We start from the raw sequence: 17,570 nt of genomic DNA, 5'->3' as shown, positions 1-17,570 counted from the left end.
TTCTACGAATAGCCCAATGGAATGCCAACGGCCTTCCAAGCCATACAGAAGAAGTGAAAATATTCCTAGACATAAATAAAATTGACATATTTTTAATTAGTGAAACGCACTTTACAAACAGAACTTATTTTAACATACCTAAATATAAACTATATCATACTGAGCATCCTGACGGCACAGCCCACGGAGGTACAGCAATACTCATCAAAGAAAATATTAAACATCATGAACTACTGAAGTACGAAGAAGAACACATCCAAGAAACGACAGTAAGCGTTGAAGCACTTCCATATAATGGCAACGTAACACCTGTATACTCGGTGGTGTAGCTAGCCCCACAGGGGCCCCATATCATAGTTTGGCGCGGGGCCCTTTTCCACAGATCTGGCATAGTGCTAAAAAAAATTTCAACAAAAGAAGCAAAAACGCTTGTATAGAATAGAATAGAAATATGCTTTATTGTCACTGAAAGTTTTACAGTTTTATGGACAAAGCTTACAGAGATTAGGAAAAAACAATAACAAATACAGTTTACTGAAATTACAAAAATCGTCAATATTATTACAAAATAAAACAATACAGGGTGTTTCATTAATAATTGGAAATATTTTAACTGTAGATTCCTGGGCTCAAAATATTAAGGATCAACCCTAATCACCTACTCCGAAAATGCTTCCTAAGGGAGCTGGAGTTCTTTGAAGATATGGTGACTTTGAATCAGTTTTTTTTAAATACCTCTAGAACACTTCTATTTATAAAAACGAAAACTGGTACGTCTATTTATCTTCCAGAGATAAATCGATTTCATAAATTGTGAATTTTTAGTACCGGTTATATGCGTCCTCTTTGGGTGGGTTAACGGTTATTTTATCGCATAACTTTTTTGTCTTTGACTTTTAAGTATTTTTGACACTGGATTATTAAAGCGTTAGGTATTCTAGTATGTACTAAAAGTTATTCTTACTTTAAGTCGGTAGGATACACCGTTTTCTAGAAAAATCGATTTGAAATTTTTTCGTTTTTTGAATTTGATCGAAATTTAAAAAAAAATCAAAAAAAGCGGTGCATTTTACGGACTCAAAGCAAGAGTAACTTTTAGTACTAGACTACCTCATAATTTAATAATCTAGTGTCAAAAATGTTTCAAAATTAAAGACACAAAAAATAATGCGATAAAATAATCGATGACCGACTCAAAACGGACGCATATGACTGGTACTAGAAATTCGCAATTGATGAAATCGATTCATCTCTGGAATAAACGTACCAGTTTTCGTGTTTAGTTGTTTTTCGTAATTTTTCTCACGTTAAAAAAACACAAAATTTTCAAATCGACATTTCTAGAAAACGGTTGTATCCTACCGACATAAAGCAAGAGTACCTTTTATTACTAAAATGCCTCACAATTTATTAATCCAGTGTAAAAAAGGCTTAAAAGTTAAAGATAAAAAAGGAATATAAATAAGGCGTACCAGTTTTGGTTTCTCTAAATAGAAGCATTCTGGAGGTATTTAAGAGAAAACTAATTACAAGACGCATATTTCAAAGAGCTCTAGCTTCTGTAAGAAGCATTTTCAGACTAGGTGATTTGGGTTAAATCTTAATACGTATTTTGAGCCCAGGAATCTACAGTTAAATTATTTCCGATTATTAATGAATCACCCTGTATATTGCAAAATTTAAATAAATTACAAATTGCATAATACAATCTTAGGGACTACTATAAGTTCAGCGTATAACATTCCAATATAGATAATAATAATAAATCTAATAAACTCTAATAATCCAAAGTCGAAAAACAGATTTTAATTGAGACTCATTTAAACAGATTCAGTTTTTTCAAGCCAAGGGTGAATATACATTGAAAAGGAGCGTAAACAAAGAAGCTCTATTCTTTAACGGCGAGCGACCGGCAAATAGATATACCTAAATACAATTTATAGATATAGAACAGATTACATGAAAATATACGCAAAACAATACAGTGTTTCAATGTTTCAAATTATCAAAGGTAAAGCGATTACAAATAATATTGCAATTTCGCATTATACGTTATACAATGTCTCACAGCCAACGGTGAATAGGCAATAAGAAGTAGCTTGAAAACAAAAAACCTCTGTTGTTATAGAACGGCGAGAGGCAGACAATATATAGGTACATGTACAGTACATAAATATAGTTTATAATAAAGAATCCATTACACGAAAACGTCGATATCCTAACAATATATGTACCTACACTGTTTCAAAGCGTTTTAATAGTGAAATAATTGCAGAATATTTTGTTCAATTTTTTGAATGGAATTTTATTTCGACATGCCGCGTTGGGCCCCTGAAAGTCGGGGGCCCCGTATAATTGATACGGCGGTAGCTACGCCTCTGTGTATACTGCCCTCCTCGCCATAATCTAAAACGAGAACACTATGAAGAATTTTTCCAAACCCTAGGACCAAAATTCATTGCTGGGGGAGATTACAACAGCAAGCATACCTTGTACAGTGTCCTATTATTAAAATCACTTTTTCTCTTTTCTAGATTATTAATTTTTATTGTATATAGTATGTATATAAATTATTGTAATCACTGAATACATAGATAGTGAAAAAATAATCCTATATGAATAATTTACGCGATTAAACAAGTAACTGTTACCAAAAACTGAACGAAATAGTCATATCTATGTTGCTGATGACGACATCGCTGTCAGCTAATGTTTACATCTCTTGCTGTTTCTGCATAGATTATGACCAATATTATGACACGTTTGTGAGTAAACTTTAGAAGAGTATGGTGTACCTACATAACATAAAGATTTGCTCTTGAAGAGTTATTGTAAACGTGAAAGTACACAATTTAAGTATATTTATAAATATATAGTTTACGTATATTAGGGTAAGTATCAATCTGTATAATGTTCAAAATGCTGGAAGAATATTGTTAATTTTTATAATTAGGTCAAAGTACGGTCCTGTAAACGAAGATGACATAATAGGGTTTGACATTAGTACATAGAAAACTGTTTTATAGTTTTAACACTTCAACTTTTAGGTACTAGATGGCATAACATTTCGTTGACAGCTAGAAGAAATTTCTGTCTAAAATCTGTGCGCAAGACTGTAGAAAATACCTCCATTTTGTTTATTTTCTTATGTGAAAAGTGTAGTGTCGGCATTGCGGTAAAACATCATTTAACAAAGCCAATGGGCGCAAAATAAACAAAAATAATTCGTAGCAGTCGAAAAATATAGTCGTATATATGTTCCTTGTTCGGTTCCCTCGTTTAGAGGGTTTACAAAATAGCAGACATTGGGCGCATCGCGAGTAAGCACTTTGTCAAATTGACTACTGTGTCCGGCACTAAAAATAATTCTCAAAATACTCCAAATAACAATAACTCCCTTCATCGTGGTGTTGTGGCAGACAAAGAAGGTGTTCTACATACAAAGAAAAGTAAAATCGTATTCGGCTCTGTTGGCAGAGATAAAACTGTGCCCCTTTTATCGCCACCCCCAATAATGAACCACGTGACAGGTCACTATCGCCGGAACGAAGACAATCCCCAGAATACTAACGTCAATGAAGTTGAGGACATGGAAACTCAAGAAGGTAAGTTTTTACTCTAAAAAGTTGTTATTTTAAATGTCCCGGCAGCCATGACAGTTCCATTTTCCATCTGACACATGACAAAAAGGTCTTCAACCAAAACTTCGTATCACATTTGGTGGAGTCATGGCCAGCCTTTTCTGCAGATTTTTGTACTTTTTACTATAAGGTACTAAGTGAATTTAGTCGGCTGTGCGGCCAAATGTCCTAAATTGAAGTCTCTGTCGGTTTTCAAGGTTCAGCAGTTGAAGTTATTTTGAATTTTCATTAATCTGAGGTAAGCAAATGTGAAGAAGAAGGATCAGGTTGAGGATGTCCCATAATCTTGGTTTTTTTTATTATACAAATCCCGGTTTAATTTCCAATGCTTACAACCACATAATCAAATAAAGTGATTAAGGTGCAGTGATCCTTGGACACATAATATTGACCAAAAATATAGACTGAACATGACATGTAAGGACATTCCCACTTCTTATATAGAATCCTATAAAATTGTTAGAATTGATTCATTAACATGAGTTACTTGTATTAGATTGTATTGCAAAAGTATTTTTATTGTTTCTAACATAACGGTATATAGTACAAAAGTAACAAAATACAATAAACATATATCCTAAAAATATCATCCATTGTTTTTCATAAATCTGGCAAAATTTCAACAAATTAAGGCTATATTATTCCTTTCTTTATCTGCTGTCTAACATTACTGTTTTTTTTAATTTATGGTAAAATTGGGACATAAGTTGCAGGTATTGCCTACATAGACCAAATTAAATACCCAGAAAATTTTCTCTTTATAATAAAATGTCTTCACTTATTTGTTGTTGATTCAAAAATGAATGAGTTTTAATATGTGCAACATACAAAATCAGGAATTGTGTATAAATCCAATATCATTTTTCTTTATTATCTTAATCCAGATTTTTAGAAAGGCTGTACTACCTTTTAATAATCCAGATTTTCAGAAAGGCTGTATTGCAGTCTTTTGTTTTTCTTACCATAAATAGATGGTCTTCTTATTTGATGGTTCTCTGTTTACTATGGATGTCACTTTGATGATTCTTGCAGTCAGCTTATGAGAATGTTTTTCTGTTGTTTATATCATATATTTCCACTGGTAGTATACTTTTCTTATTTGTAGACAATCCGCTAGTAGCGTTAACTATGATTATAGGTCACATGGTACACTCTGTCGATGCTGGGGATGATCTTATGTGTGATTTACAAAAACAAGAGATAATATAAAAAATTTTTATTAATTTTGTGCTAATGTATCAATACATTATTAGAAATTTGCTATAAATGCTCTATATGGTAGAAAATGTCTGATATAATACATAAATCTTTACCTCAGAGGTAAACTACACTATGTAATTTCGAGCAACTGTGTTTAGCGTGTGTTTGCAACGAAGTGTAGAGCACTTAGGATGTTAATAAGAATCTGATATATCCCATAATTGGCTGAAAGACAATATGACCATATTTTAATGATAATGTAACCAATTTGTATAATACAACTAATAAAATCAGTAGATTAAACGAACTTATTCAAAACAACACCTTGTCAACATAGTGTAGTTTACCTCCGAGGTACAGAAATATAGTTTAAATATATAGAATAATACGAAGAGATTTTAAAGCCAACAGCTGAAGTGTGAAGTCATGACAGTCATGTTGTTATTATCACTATGTAAACAAAGGTTGAAGAGCCAGGATTTCTCAAGCCTTTTTCATTCCTATAAAGTTGAAATTTTGCTTCCTCTGCTGCTTTTTCTACTAAAGTATAGTGTTTTTTAAGATAATTAAAACTACCAATATTCTGTCTTAAATTTCTATGAAATAGTTTTTTTGTGATATTCCCCAAGCAAACTCTTTTGTGAACCATTGTATTTTGTATAATAAAAATGGTAATGTGCTTGGCCTTGGGTTGTAAACATGTAAACACTATATAGTGAAAGAGGGATATGTAGATTTTTTGTGTTTCCAAAGGATCTGGTTGAAAAGAAGATGTGGATTTCATTACTAAGATAAAAAAATATAGTGAAGAAAAAGCACTGAATTTATCACTCATGGAGGATGGCTTACAAATTATGCCACCATGAGAAGCACTGTCGACATGTTCTATCCCCTTCATGTCAACCCTCCTAGCGGATACCAGTTTTAACCATATTTTCATTGATATTTTGATATTTGGTATTTTTTATTTTAAATTTTGATATTGGATTTTTGTCTCCTTTGTTTGTCCTTTTAGACCTGAATCCTGCGTACCAAAAAAAATTTGATTATTAGCTAGCTGAAAACTTGTTAATAGCTTAAAGGTGTCTAGTCCGACAAACTTTGATTTATGGGAATACTCGGAACAGGGGAAGTTTTAATTGTGGAGCGTAATTTTAATTGTGGAACGTGTCATCCTCACAAGTTTATGATTGTGAAAATTAGCAAGTGTACCGGGTGTCCCAATAAGAATGGCACTCGGCCATATCTCAGGAACCGTTTATAGTACAGCTTTATGAAAAAAAATTTATAAGAAAAGTTGCCTCGAGAAAAGCCTGGAAATTATTTTCATAATTGTAAGTCCACCGCTAGAGGGCGTAATTGAATATCAAAAATTAAAAAATCAAAATTTGCCTAATGAAACGGCACTAGAAATCCGATTATCGTATTCTTCATAAAATTCTGCACATATTTTATTTCACAAGTTTAAGTCTACCTGTGCAAATAAGAGGTGGGGGTGAGTGGGAACCTTGTTATTTATTTTTATTTTTATTTTATTTATCAACGGGCAATCACCCAATTAAAATACAGTATAAACATTAATCACAGGAGATTTATAACCTAACCTAAAGTAAATTTAAAAATTTTAATCATACAAACTAGGAACATTAAATAAATAACAAACATTAACAAAAAATGTACAAAACACAAGGATATCAAGTTATCACGCACAGTTTTTAAGATGAGCTTTAAATTTATTTGGAAAACTGTAACAATCTAAACCTTCCGAATATTGGTTCGCAAATCTAGGTGTTCTGGACATGAAGGAGTTGTGTCCGTAGTTAGTGCGATGCGGTCTAATGTAAAAAGGTTATGAAAATGTTGTTGTGAAAAAATCGCTCTAAGTCCGGTTCTGCTTAATCGATTTTTACAAACTTGGTCTTGTTGAAAACAGCTCTTTTTCATCAATGTAATAGTTATAATTTGGAAACAGCCTATTACGTAATATGCCGGCTAGGAGGCGCTATTTATTTTCTTTTTAGAAATCTACTTTTCTTCGGAAAATATTAAATACAAGTATTTATTTTTTTCCTGTATTACAAAATTAGACCAAAGTAGCAACAGAATACCGAAAACCGCATGTCTATACCTTTTTTCTATCTCGAGATATCTTAAGAAACGTGTAAATTTTAAACATAACTGTTGCTGTCATATAAGTGGAAATATATAGAAGCAAGTTTATTTACAAAATAATAGTGTGAAATTAATAGTGTTTATTTACAAAACAATACAGTGGCGTGTAAGTGAGAGTTTATACCTTCAAAACACTGCCCGGAAAAAGGTAATAGATTTATTATATTTTATTTATTATTATATTTAACGATATGGCCACGTGTAAAGAACTGACTCAGATGGATGGTGAAGAATCTGATGATAGTAAGAGAAAGAGGGATGGAAAAAAAGACGACCAAGATGAAAACCCTTTCACAAAAAGCAGAAAATTATTTAGGTCTCCAGCTAAGAAAGATTGTGATAATACAGAACTGAAAGAAATGATGATCGCTCTTATGAACGAAGTTAAGGGAATACGAAAAGACCAGCAGAGCTTTCAAGAGGAAATTCGCAATCTAAAAAAAGAAAATTGTGAGTTGAAGGGAAAGGTAAATTTCCTAGAAAGCAGGATAGAAAAGATGGATAAACAATTTCGAAAACAAAACATTGTGATTAAAGGACATGATTTCAAAGAAAATGAGGAAATTGAAGATGCCACCAACTTCATAGCAAATCAATTGAATGTGAACGTTAAAATAAAAGATGTGCAGAAAATAAGAACCTCTCAAGGGAAACTGCCAGTGGCGATAGTAAAAATGGATACAATGAAGGATAAAGAACTTATTATGAAGAACAAGAGTAAATTAAGAGGAACGCGGTACTTCATTGAAAGTGATCTAACACAAACCGAAGCCAGGCTACAGAAAGAGTTAAGAGATATGGCGAGAGAAGAAAAAGGAAAAGGTAATGAAACGAAAGTCGGCTATCAGAAAATATGTATAAACGATGAATGGTGGAAATGGAACCATAGTACCGAAAAATTAGAGAAAATGCAAAAAAACTAAGTCTAAACAAACACAGTGGACAGATAAATACGGAAACGAAAAAGGCACGAAATATGATTATGATAGGACAATGGAATGTTAGAGGGACTTTTGAAGTAGGGGCACTAAAAAATTTATCAGATACATTGGAGAAATATGAGATAGATATTGCAGCTATACAAGAAACTAAACAAAAAGAAAATTTCTGCATAGATGTGGGAAGCTATGTATTCTTCAACAGTGGAGACAATGAACGTATATTTGGAGTTGGATTCTTTATAAAGAAAAAATTTGCCAGTCTGGTGATAGATTTTGAGGCAGTCACAAGCAGATTATGCAAAATAAGAATGAGGGGAAAATACAGAAAAATATCCCTTATAAATGTACATGCACCAACGGAAAATACAGAAGAAGATGTTAAAGATAGCTTTTATGAACAGTTAGAGCATCTGCTCTACCAAATACCATCATACGACACAAAAATAATTGTAGGAGATTTCAATGCCAAGATTGGCAGAGAGGACGTATACAAACAAATAACAGGGGGGAAAAGTAAACACAGGGAGAGTAACCTGAATGGAAAAAGAGTAATAGAATTTGCTTTCGAACACAATATGCGAATTATGAGCACTTATTTCGACCACAAAGAAATTCATAAAGGTACCTGGGTATTACCAGATGGACAAACAGTAAATCAAATAGATCATTTGCTAATAGAAGCCAAACATGCAAGAGCCATACAAGATAGCCGAAGTTATAGAGGTGCAGATGCAAATTCTGATCACTTTTTGGTCAAAGTCAAAATGGAGCAAATAATTCCCACAATCCCTAAGACTAGTTGCACAAAAATGAAAAGATATAACGGTGCACTACTTCAGAATGAAGAGGTTAAGAAAAAATTCAAGCAGAAAATTGAAGAGAAAATAGAAAGCCAGACAACAGTAGATGATATAGAAAGCAGATGGGTACAGCTAAGGGGAAACATTCAAGAGGCAGCCGACTTAGTATTACTAAGAAAAAGACAAAGTAAACAAACAGACTGGTACGATGAAGATTGTAATAAAGCAATTAGGGACCGAAATAAAGCCAGAATAAACAGCATAATGAGAAATAATGAAGAAAGTAAACAAGCCTATGCTGAAAAAAGACGGGAAGCAAAGAAGATCTGTAGAAGAAAGAAACGGTTAAATCTAAAGCAGAAATTAGACCGAATTGAAGAAGATTTTTTAAATAAACAAGTCAGGAATTTCTACCAAGAAATAAAACGCGACAGAACCCAGTACAAAACCGCATCAAGATATTATAAAGATGAAGAGGGAAATCTGATAGGTGGAATAGATGAAAAATTAAGAAGATGGGCCAATTATTTCCAGAATATATTATGCACAGACGATCAAGACGAAATAGAGCAAATGCAACTACCACATGAAGAAGAAAGAGACCCAAATGTGAATGAAGAAGTACCTACCAAGGAAGAAATTATAGATATCATAGAAAGCTTAAAAAACAACAAAGCACCGGGAGAAAACGGTATCATTGCAGAGTTTTTAAAAGATGGTGGCGAAGGGCTTCAAGAAGAAATCACCGAGTTAATATGCGAAGTGTGGATCAAAGAAAATATACCCAATCAGTGGAAAGAAGCTATCCTATGTCCTGTACATAAAAAAGGAGACGTTACAGATTGTAGAAATTACAGGGGAATAGCTCTACAAGATACAGTATATAAGATTCTGGCCATATTAATTAGAAATAAAATTAAAACAAAAGTGGAAAATTGTCTAGGTGAATATCAAGCGGGTTTTAGAGCACAAAGATCGGTAATAGACCAAATTTTTGCAATGAAACAAATTTTATCTAGCTCATATGAATTCAACCTAACATTAAATATGTTATTTATTGATTTTAAACAGGCATACGATACCATAAAAAGAAGTAAAGTATATGAAACGCTAGAATATTTTGAATTTCCACCAAAAATAGTAAGATTGACTAAATGCATACTTAGTGACACTAAAAGTAAAGTTATGATAGAAGGACGGGTTTCGGATAGCTTTATCACCAATAGAGGCCTGCGACAAGGTGACCCGTTATCAACAGATTTCTTCAATTTAATTTTAGAGAAGATTATACGAGAATGCAATATCTATACTAAAGGCACAGTTTATCATCACAGGCATCAATGTGTAGCATACGCAGATGATATTACCTTAATAACAAGGAGACCTGCAGAATTAAGAGAAATCTTCAATAGACTAGAAAGAACAGCCAAGGAATATGGTTTAGAAATAAACGAAGAGAAAACGAAATATATGGTGATGAAGGGAAATGAAAATCATCTGGGACAGTCCTTTAAGATACAAAGCCCAAGTAAAGAATATAACTTCGAAATTGTCGGCCAATTCGATTACTTGGGAGTAACACTAACAAATAGGAACGAAGAGAACCAAGAAATAGCAAAAAGAATGGCGAAAGGTAGTAAGAGTGCTGGAAGTCTAAATAAGATACTGAGGTCGAAGATAATATCCGGAAAAGCAAAAAAACGAATATATACAACAGTTATCCGACCTACGGTACTCTATGCTAGCGAGACCTGGACATTAAATAAAGATATGGAAGTAAAATTAGATAGATGGGAACGAAAGATCCTCAGAAGGATATATGGAGGTTTAAAAGAGGGGAATATCTGGCGAAGAAGAACGAATGAAGAAATAATGCAAATATATGGACAACCAAAAATAACAACACTCGCCAAAATTCAAAGATTAAGATGGCTTGGGCATATAGCAAGAATGGAAGAAGGAAGAGTTCCCAATCAACTAATAAACACGGAGGCTGGTACAAAAAGAAAAAGAGGACGCCCCCGAAGAAGATGGTTGGAGTCTGCAAAAGAAGATCTGAAGTCGCTGAGGGTACATGATTGGAAAAACCTAGCACAAGACAGAAAGAAATGGAAGAAAACAATTGAAGCCTTGGGCCCCTAAGGCCTGTTGAGCTGAACTATATATATATAGAAGCAAGTAGTGTGCTATGGAAAAAACAAAGAAACATTTTCCAGGTGTCACCGTATATAATAAATCAAAACAAAATATGAAAAACTCTACTACTGGGGTAACGTCTTTGGGGATATTTCATTGCATATATTATTCTAGCCGCAACAGTTGCATTTCTTATGCATTCAAAGAATGTGGCAATCATGTCAAATGCTTCTTAGTTTGTAAGAATCATCTTGAGTTTCACTCTGTATAAATTTTATATAAAATTTAATAGAAACAAACCGCAACAAACCATCAATGAACAAATTTTGTATGTTTTACTGATTTGACACATAATTTGACACATGATGACTTCTTGAAGTTAATACTTCTAATAGTTCTATTTTTTTCCATAGCACACTACTTGTTTCCACTTTGACTTCCTTAACTTAGTTTACCGGTGACAATAACAGTTCTGGATTTATCTTAGTTGGGAATAGGATAATTGATATTAAAATACAATGAAATAAAAATTAAAAATTTGTGTAGAAAATCTGACGTTTTTACATTTTCTACAATTCATCGAGAGAAAAGCAAATGCGAGGAGGCAACAATTCATAAAAATTTACATATTAACGCTATTTTTTGGTATTATTTTAAGTATTAAAATTAGTGTAATATTTAAATAAAAATAAAATTAAACTGTTTAAAATATATTTATTTCGTTAAAATTATAATAATAGAAGTATAACTTCTTACTCGCATACAAAGTACACACACTCTTTTTGTTATATTTTATAGTGTTATTTGTCTTATTGTTGTTTTGATTCATTATATACGGTGACATCTGGACAATGTTCCTTTGTTTTTTTCCATAGCACACTACGTGCTTCTACATATTTCCACTTATATGACAGCAACAGTTATGTTTAAAATTAACACGTTTTTTAAGATATCTCGAGATAGAAAAAAGGTATCGACATGCGGTTTTCAGTATTCTGTTGCTAATTTGGTCTAATTTTGTAATACAGGAAAAAAATACATACTTGTATTTAATATTTTCCAAAGAAAACTAGATTTCTAAAAAAAAATAAATAGCGCTTTCTAGCCGGCATATTACGTAATAGGCTGTTTCCAAATTATAACTATTACATTGACGAAAAAGAGCTGTTTTCAACAAGACCAAGTTTGTAAAAATCGATTATGCAGAACCGGACTTACAGCGATTTTTTCATAACAAGGTTCTCACTCACCCCCACCTCTTATTTGCACAGGTAGACTTAAACTTGTGAAATAAAATATGCACAGAATTGTATGAAGAATACGATGTTTGGATTTCCAGTGCCCCTTCATTAGGCAAATTTTGTAAAACTTCGATTTTTTAATTTTTGATATTCAATTACGCCCTCTAGCGGTGGACTTACAATTATGAAAATAATTTCCAGGCTTTTCTAGGGCAACTTTTGTTATAAATTTTTTTTTCCCAAAGCTGTAGTATAAACGGTTCCTGAGATATGGCCGAGAGCCATTCTTATTGGGACACCTGGTACTTAATAGCAAACTTTATATACAATATATGAAAAAATGTTTATCCGACAAATATATTGGGCATTTTAGTAAGTCTGACATGTAGAACATGTCAAATGACAGGAATTATATTGGTGGTAAATAGCAGATACATAGGACGTTTTCATAGTCTGACGTTCGAAACCTGTAACCTGTTCCACAATTAAAACTTTCCCTGTTCCAGTGGTCTGGTACATCAAATTTTGTCCTACTAGACACTGTTAAGGTATTAACAAATTTTCAGCTTGCTATTAATAAACTTTTTTGGTACGCGGGAGCCAGGCCTATTTGTTTTCTGTCCTTTGTTGTCCATTGATTAATTTTTATCTGGAGCGTTTTTGGTATTTATTGTTTGTAATTAGATCGATGACTGGTGTATACATGAGTTTTCTGCCCAGAAAATTTAACTGCAAACTTATTTAAAAGACAATAATAACTTTAATTCTCTTTGGATACCCTAGCAAACTTTCATGGCATTTATAGCCAGTGCCAGAATCAATATAGTTAAATTATTGTCAGATTTTTTAGAATGTATGTTCCACGTTAAAAAATTGATGAAATTATGGAAAAATGATATGATCAATTAAGGTACTAGTACACTTTAGAAGACCAAAAACAAGCATTTATTCAAGATTTTTTTTCTCAGAACCTTTATTAAAAATGAACATAAATCTTTTTACATATTAATATCTAACTCTTAGAGAATACAAAAAACCTACCTTTTTTCATTTATGCACGTACACTAATATTGGAGAGGGCGTCAAAGTCGAGGCATCGAAAAAAAGGAGTTCCGATGGCGGACAGTTAATCTCAGGATTGGGATCTCTAAAACAAATAAATCGTACGGCATTAGAAAAAGGAAGGTTTCTTACGTGACAATTTACCACCGTTAGTAAAAAATTCCGCAAAAATAAGATTTTACGGAAATTTGAAAAAATTTTGTGAAAAAATCGCCCGTTTTTCTTCAGTTTTTCATGGTTAAAAAATATTTATTGTTTATTTTTTGGCCAAATTGTGGTAAATTGTCACGTAAGAAACCTTCCTCTTTCAAATGCAGTACGATTTTTTTGTTTCGGATATCCCAATCCTGAGATTAACTGTCCGCCACCATTTTTCGAGGCCTCGACTTTTGTGGCCTCTACAATATTACTGTACGTGCAAAAATGAAAAAAGATATATTTTTTGTACTCTCTAAGAATTAGATATTAATATGTAAAAAGTTTCATGTTCATTTTTAATAAGGGCTCTGAGAAAAAAATTCTTGAAAAAAATAATTATTTTTGGTCTTCTAAAGTGTACTAGTACCTTAAATGAGTTTAGAATTTTTATTGTTGCTGGAACAATTCAAATAAATCTCAATGTCAGGCAGTTGCCCTTAAAATATTATATGAAATTTTTCAGTGAAAGACTATGTATGTATTTGTAAAAGCATTCCCAATAACAACTGCTCATGTAATTATTAACATCTTTTTATTTGTGTTTATTAAGTATTTTTACTAATATCTGTTAATAATAAACACTATAACATTCAATGCAAATTTTGTTTATTTACTTAATATAACAAAAGTAATCTTCATGTTGATCTTTTTGTTGCCATGTTAGATTGTTTGTTGAAAATATTTGTATTATAATTTTTTATCAGGCTTAAACTTGGTTCATGCAAATTTTAATATACTTTTATAGTATATATAATGCTCCTTAATAAATAAGATATCTCTTTAAATGGCACTCCAGATTTTTAGTAATAATATAAAAAATTAAGCATAAGTCTTCCTAATATTTATGAGAAATTATTATTATTCCCTTATTAAGAGGTTTATATTTTATATTTTTTGTGAATAAACTTCTCTAGTCTGCTCTGTTATATACAGCTCTCTATTATTTCTACAATCTAATCTAATATGTCTCTATCTGTTTCATTTACCCAATATTGGACATAAGCCAATTTCTTCCATTCTGGTTTGGTTTGTGACATTTTTAAGGTCATCTGCCCATCACATTTGTGGTCTGCTAGGTATTCTTCTGATGTCATACAAATTGCCATTTTGTTTTGATAAGTATTTTTCTTTCTATATATCATTTAGTTTCTCCTCTAATCCATTTATTCGCATCTTTTACTTTTTAGTTGTAAATTTAGCAATTTTTTCCCATACCGTAAAATGGGGTTACTTTGACTGCTGGGGTGAATTTGACCGAAAACATAGAAAAATATCTATTGTAATATACTTCAACCACCCTGTATAATTTTTAAAATTATTTTTAATGATTCAAATTTATAAATATCTAAGAATTCATTTTTAAATTAAAAAAAAGAATTAATATTCCAAGGGTTGTTAAATCCACCGATATAACGAATTAAGAAAAATGGTTTAAAAACGGTCAAATTAAGCCCACCTAAAAGAAAAATAAGTTTAACAGGCAAAAACCATATACGGTCAACTTCCCCCCAGATGGGGTGAACTTGACCAAAGGCATTTTTTATTTTTTTTTTCAGTCATGATTATTTTCTTGTAATTATAATCTAAGCTACTGAAAGTAGACGCCTAAACCCATAACATATTTGCATATACAAAAATGTAGCAAAATTTAAATTTTTTTCCTATTTTTTGACAGTAGCAAAATGTATTTTGAGTTAAATAGATTACATAAATTCTTCTTTTTGCGTCAATTAATTATTGGCCAAAATATCCCAAAAAATTATTTTTTGGCCACTCTGTATAAATATTTATGTTAATGTTTAGGTATATTACTGAATAGAGAATTATATGGTGGTGTACAAGATCCATTGGTGCTTGATAGACATCCTAACTTTTTTTATGGGTATTACTTGATCAATATTGCTTACCTTCTAAATCAGAATTATCAATATCTGAGGTATCCTGTGAGTTCTGTAATTCATCATCACTCATAACTTCGATATCTGACAAATTATTGATAATATAAGGAGTTCAGCTTCAGTTAGTGGCTATGTTTTTAATATATTCTTAATATTTTTTAGCCATGTTGTCGAAATAAGAAATCTGAAAATTCAATTACCTTTGAGTCACCATGTTCATTTAAAAGAACACATGATTTTTTGTAAGAAACTATAAAGTATAATATTTTTCATGTTTATGTACATACATGTAAAAACTAACAACTACGTAAGTACAGTAGACTCGCGATTATCTGAGTCTGGATTAGCCGAGCCCCTCGGTTAACCAAGACAAAAGTCATAACTGGTGAGTTACAACTTTCAACTTTGGCACAACATCGCCGCCTCAAAAAGAGGAATGAAGCTTACGCAAAAATCAATCAAAAACTTTTTAAAACAGTAACAATGATAAGGTAAATGTTTTTATCTTTTATAGACAGTACTGTATTAGTTTTGTCATTAAAATATCCACAGTTATGGTTATTTACGTGTTTTTCTATCAATATAACCAATCTCAGTGTTAACCGAGTTTTTCCGTATCCGAGGTAGTCACGGTCCCAGTTACCTCGGATAATCGCGAGTCTACTGTATCTATAAAATAATATTTAAATCAGATTTTAACTAACCTAACAAGTTTAAACACAAAGGAAATATCATGAATTGCAGATAAGCCCAAAATATGTGTTCCCATGCGCTATTTATCAAGCAAACTAAGCTATTCAGAACAAGTGTGACACTGTGACTAATACATTGGACAAAGACGATGTGTGTCTAGAGGATCACAGTGATTCACTATAAAAAATGTGAATTAGCTATTGTTGGCGATTATGAAAAGTTGTTCGTTTAAACGAATATGGTGACTGAAAGGGTTAAAATGGTTTTTCCTATTATTCAAACTAACTAGTCTTTGTTTGTACATTTCATTTTAATTTATATTTTCAACCATAACTGTTAGAATGACTAACTGTTGCTCTCTTATTTGATTACTTCTGTTAATTATTTATTTTTAAGCTAAAGAGGCAGGAATATTTTTCAACCTACAAATTGTCATTATATTACATGAGTCTAGCTATAGTTCTGTCGAATGGAAACATATTTGTTTATTTGCGAGATTACTGTTTAACTCTGTTTTTTTTTTAAATTTATTTATTACTGTTATATATTTATCTTTATATTAGTAATAGTCAGTATGATGTTCAAGCTGTTTAATGTTGAGTGGGGTAATTTCCTCAATAGTGAAAAAAGATCAAACACTTCAATAAAATAACTTTATAAAATATGTCCACTGGGATAATAGCCATTTCCTAATAATTATATTGACAGAACATGCCTACATACAGTCGGAAAAATGAAAGAATACCCATGAACGATCACATCAATCACTTATTTTGTATTTGCTGTCTTTTTCTATAAATAACAAACAATTATAGAAAAAGATAGCAAATACAAAATAAGTGATTGATGTGATCGTTCATGGGTATTCTTTCATTTTTCCAACTGTACATTTTATTTAATGTTTTGACTAACTTGTTTGAAAATCAATCATTAAGTTTGCGCAAAGATCCATTGGAACAGTTTCTATGTATCTTTAATTTATATTGTTATAGAATCTGTTTAAAAATTTTGTTAAATATTATAATCTATATTGTAGTGACTACAATGGAATACATCACAGATACAGCTGGGGCAGACATGGATCAGACTCAGAATGGAGAAGTTTTAGTTGGTCCTCAGCCTGATCCAAATGCAGTTGTGCAAGATACAGAAATGGAAGAAGATGAGGCTCGTTCTGATGCAACATTCAAGTTTACTGTACACAATTTTAGTAAGCTCAAGGTAAAGTTTGCATTAATATTATTAAACATAAGGTGACCATTTTACCTAGATTTTTCTGTTGATCTGACTCAGAAAATCTATGTAAGTCAGTGACTATTGTATGCTTTTAGGACTCTGTACTCTCTCCTCCATGTTTCGTGAGAAATCTGCCCTGGAAGATAATGGTAATGCCTCGTAACAGTCATTCTCAAGATGCTAGGTCTGATAGACCAGCTCAGAGATCCTTGGGTTTCTTTTTGCAATGTAATGGAGAAAGTGAATCCAGTTCTTGGTCATGTTATGCAGTTGCAGAGTTAAGAATGCTTTCAGTTAAACCTGAAATAGAGAATTTTACTAGGAAAATTCAGCATTTGTTCTATTCAAAGGT

General features: G+C 31.9%; 1 protein-coding gene across 4 annotated transcripts in view; it reads left to right on the top strand.

Annotated features, from left to right (window-relative positions):
- Positions 1 to 3,099: 3,099 nt before the first annotated feature.
- LOC114332915 (ubiquitin carboxyl-terminal hydrolase 7) overlaps positions 3,100 to 17,570 on the top strand; it is a 77,489-nt gene continuing 63,018 nt past the window's right edge. For 2 of the 4 annotated variants that reach the window (XM_028282698.2, XM_028282697.2), the window contains exons 1-3: positions 3,100 to 3,605; positions 17,019 to 17,203; positions 17,314 to 17,568. In XM_028282698.2, the coding sequence (XP_028138499.1) occupies positions 3,515 to 3,605; positions 17,019 to 17,203; positions 17,314 to 17,568 (531 nt within the window). In that variant the 5' untranslated portion in view covers positions 3,100 to 3,514. Of the gene's footprint in view, positions 3,606 to 3,678; positions 3,880 to 3,914; positions 4,059 to 17,018; positions 17,204 to 17,313; positions 17,569 to 17,570 lie in introns of those variants that run through there. The other 2 variants (XM_028282700.2, XM_028282699.2) reach the window with 2 other exon arrangements.

This window comes from Diabrotica virgifera, chromosome 1 (genome assembly GCF_917563875.1).
Source record: "Diabrotica virgifera virgifera chromosome 1, PGI_DIABVI_V3a".
NCBI classification, from domain to species: Eukaryota; Metazoa; Arthropoda; class Insecta; order Coleoptera; family Chrysomelidae; genus Diabrotica; species Diabrotica virgifera.
Note: the sequence above shows the minus strand (reverse complement) of the source record. Positions and strands in the feature narration are given on the sequence as shown.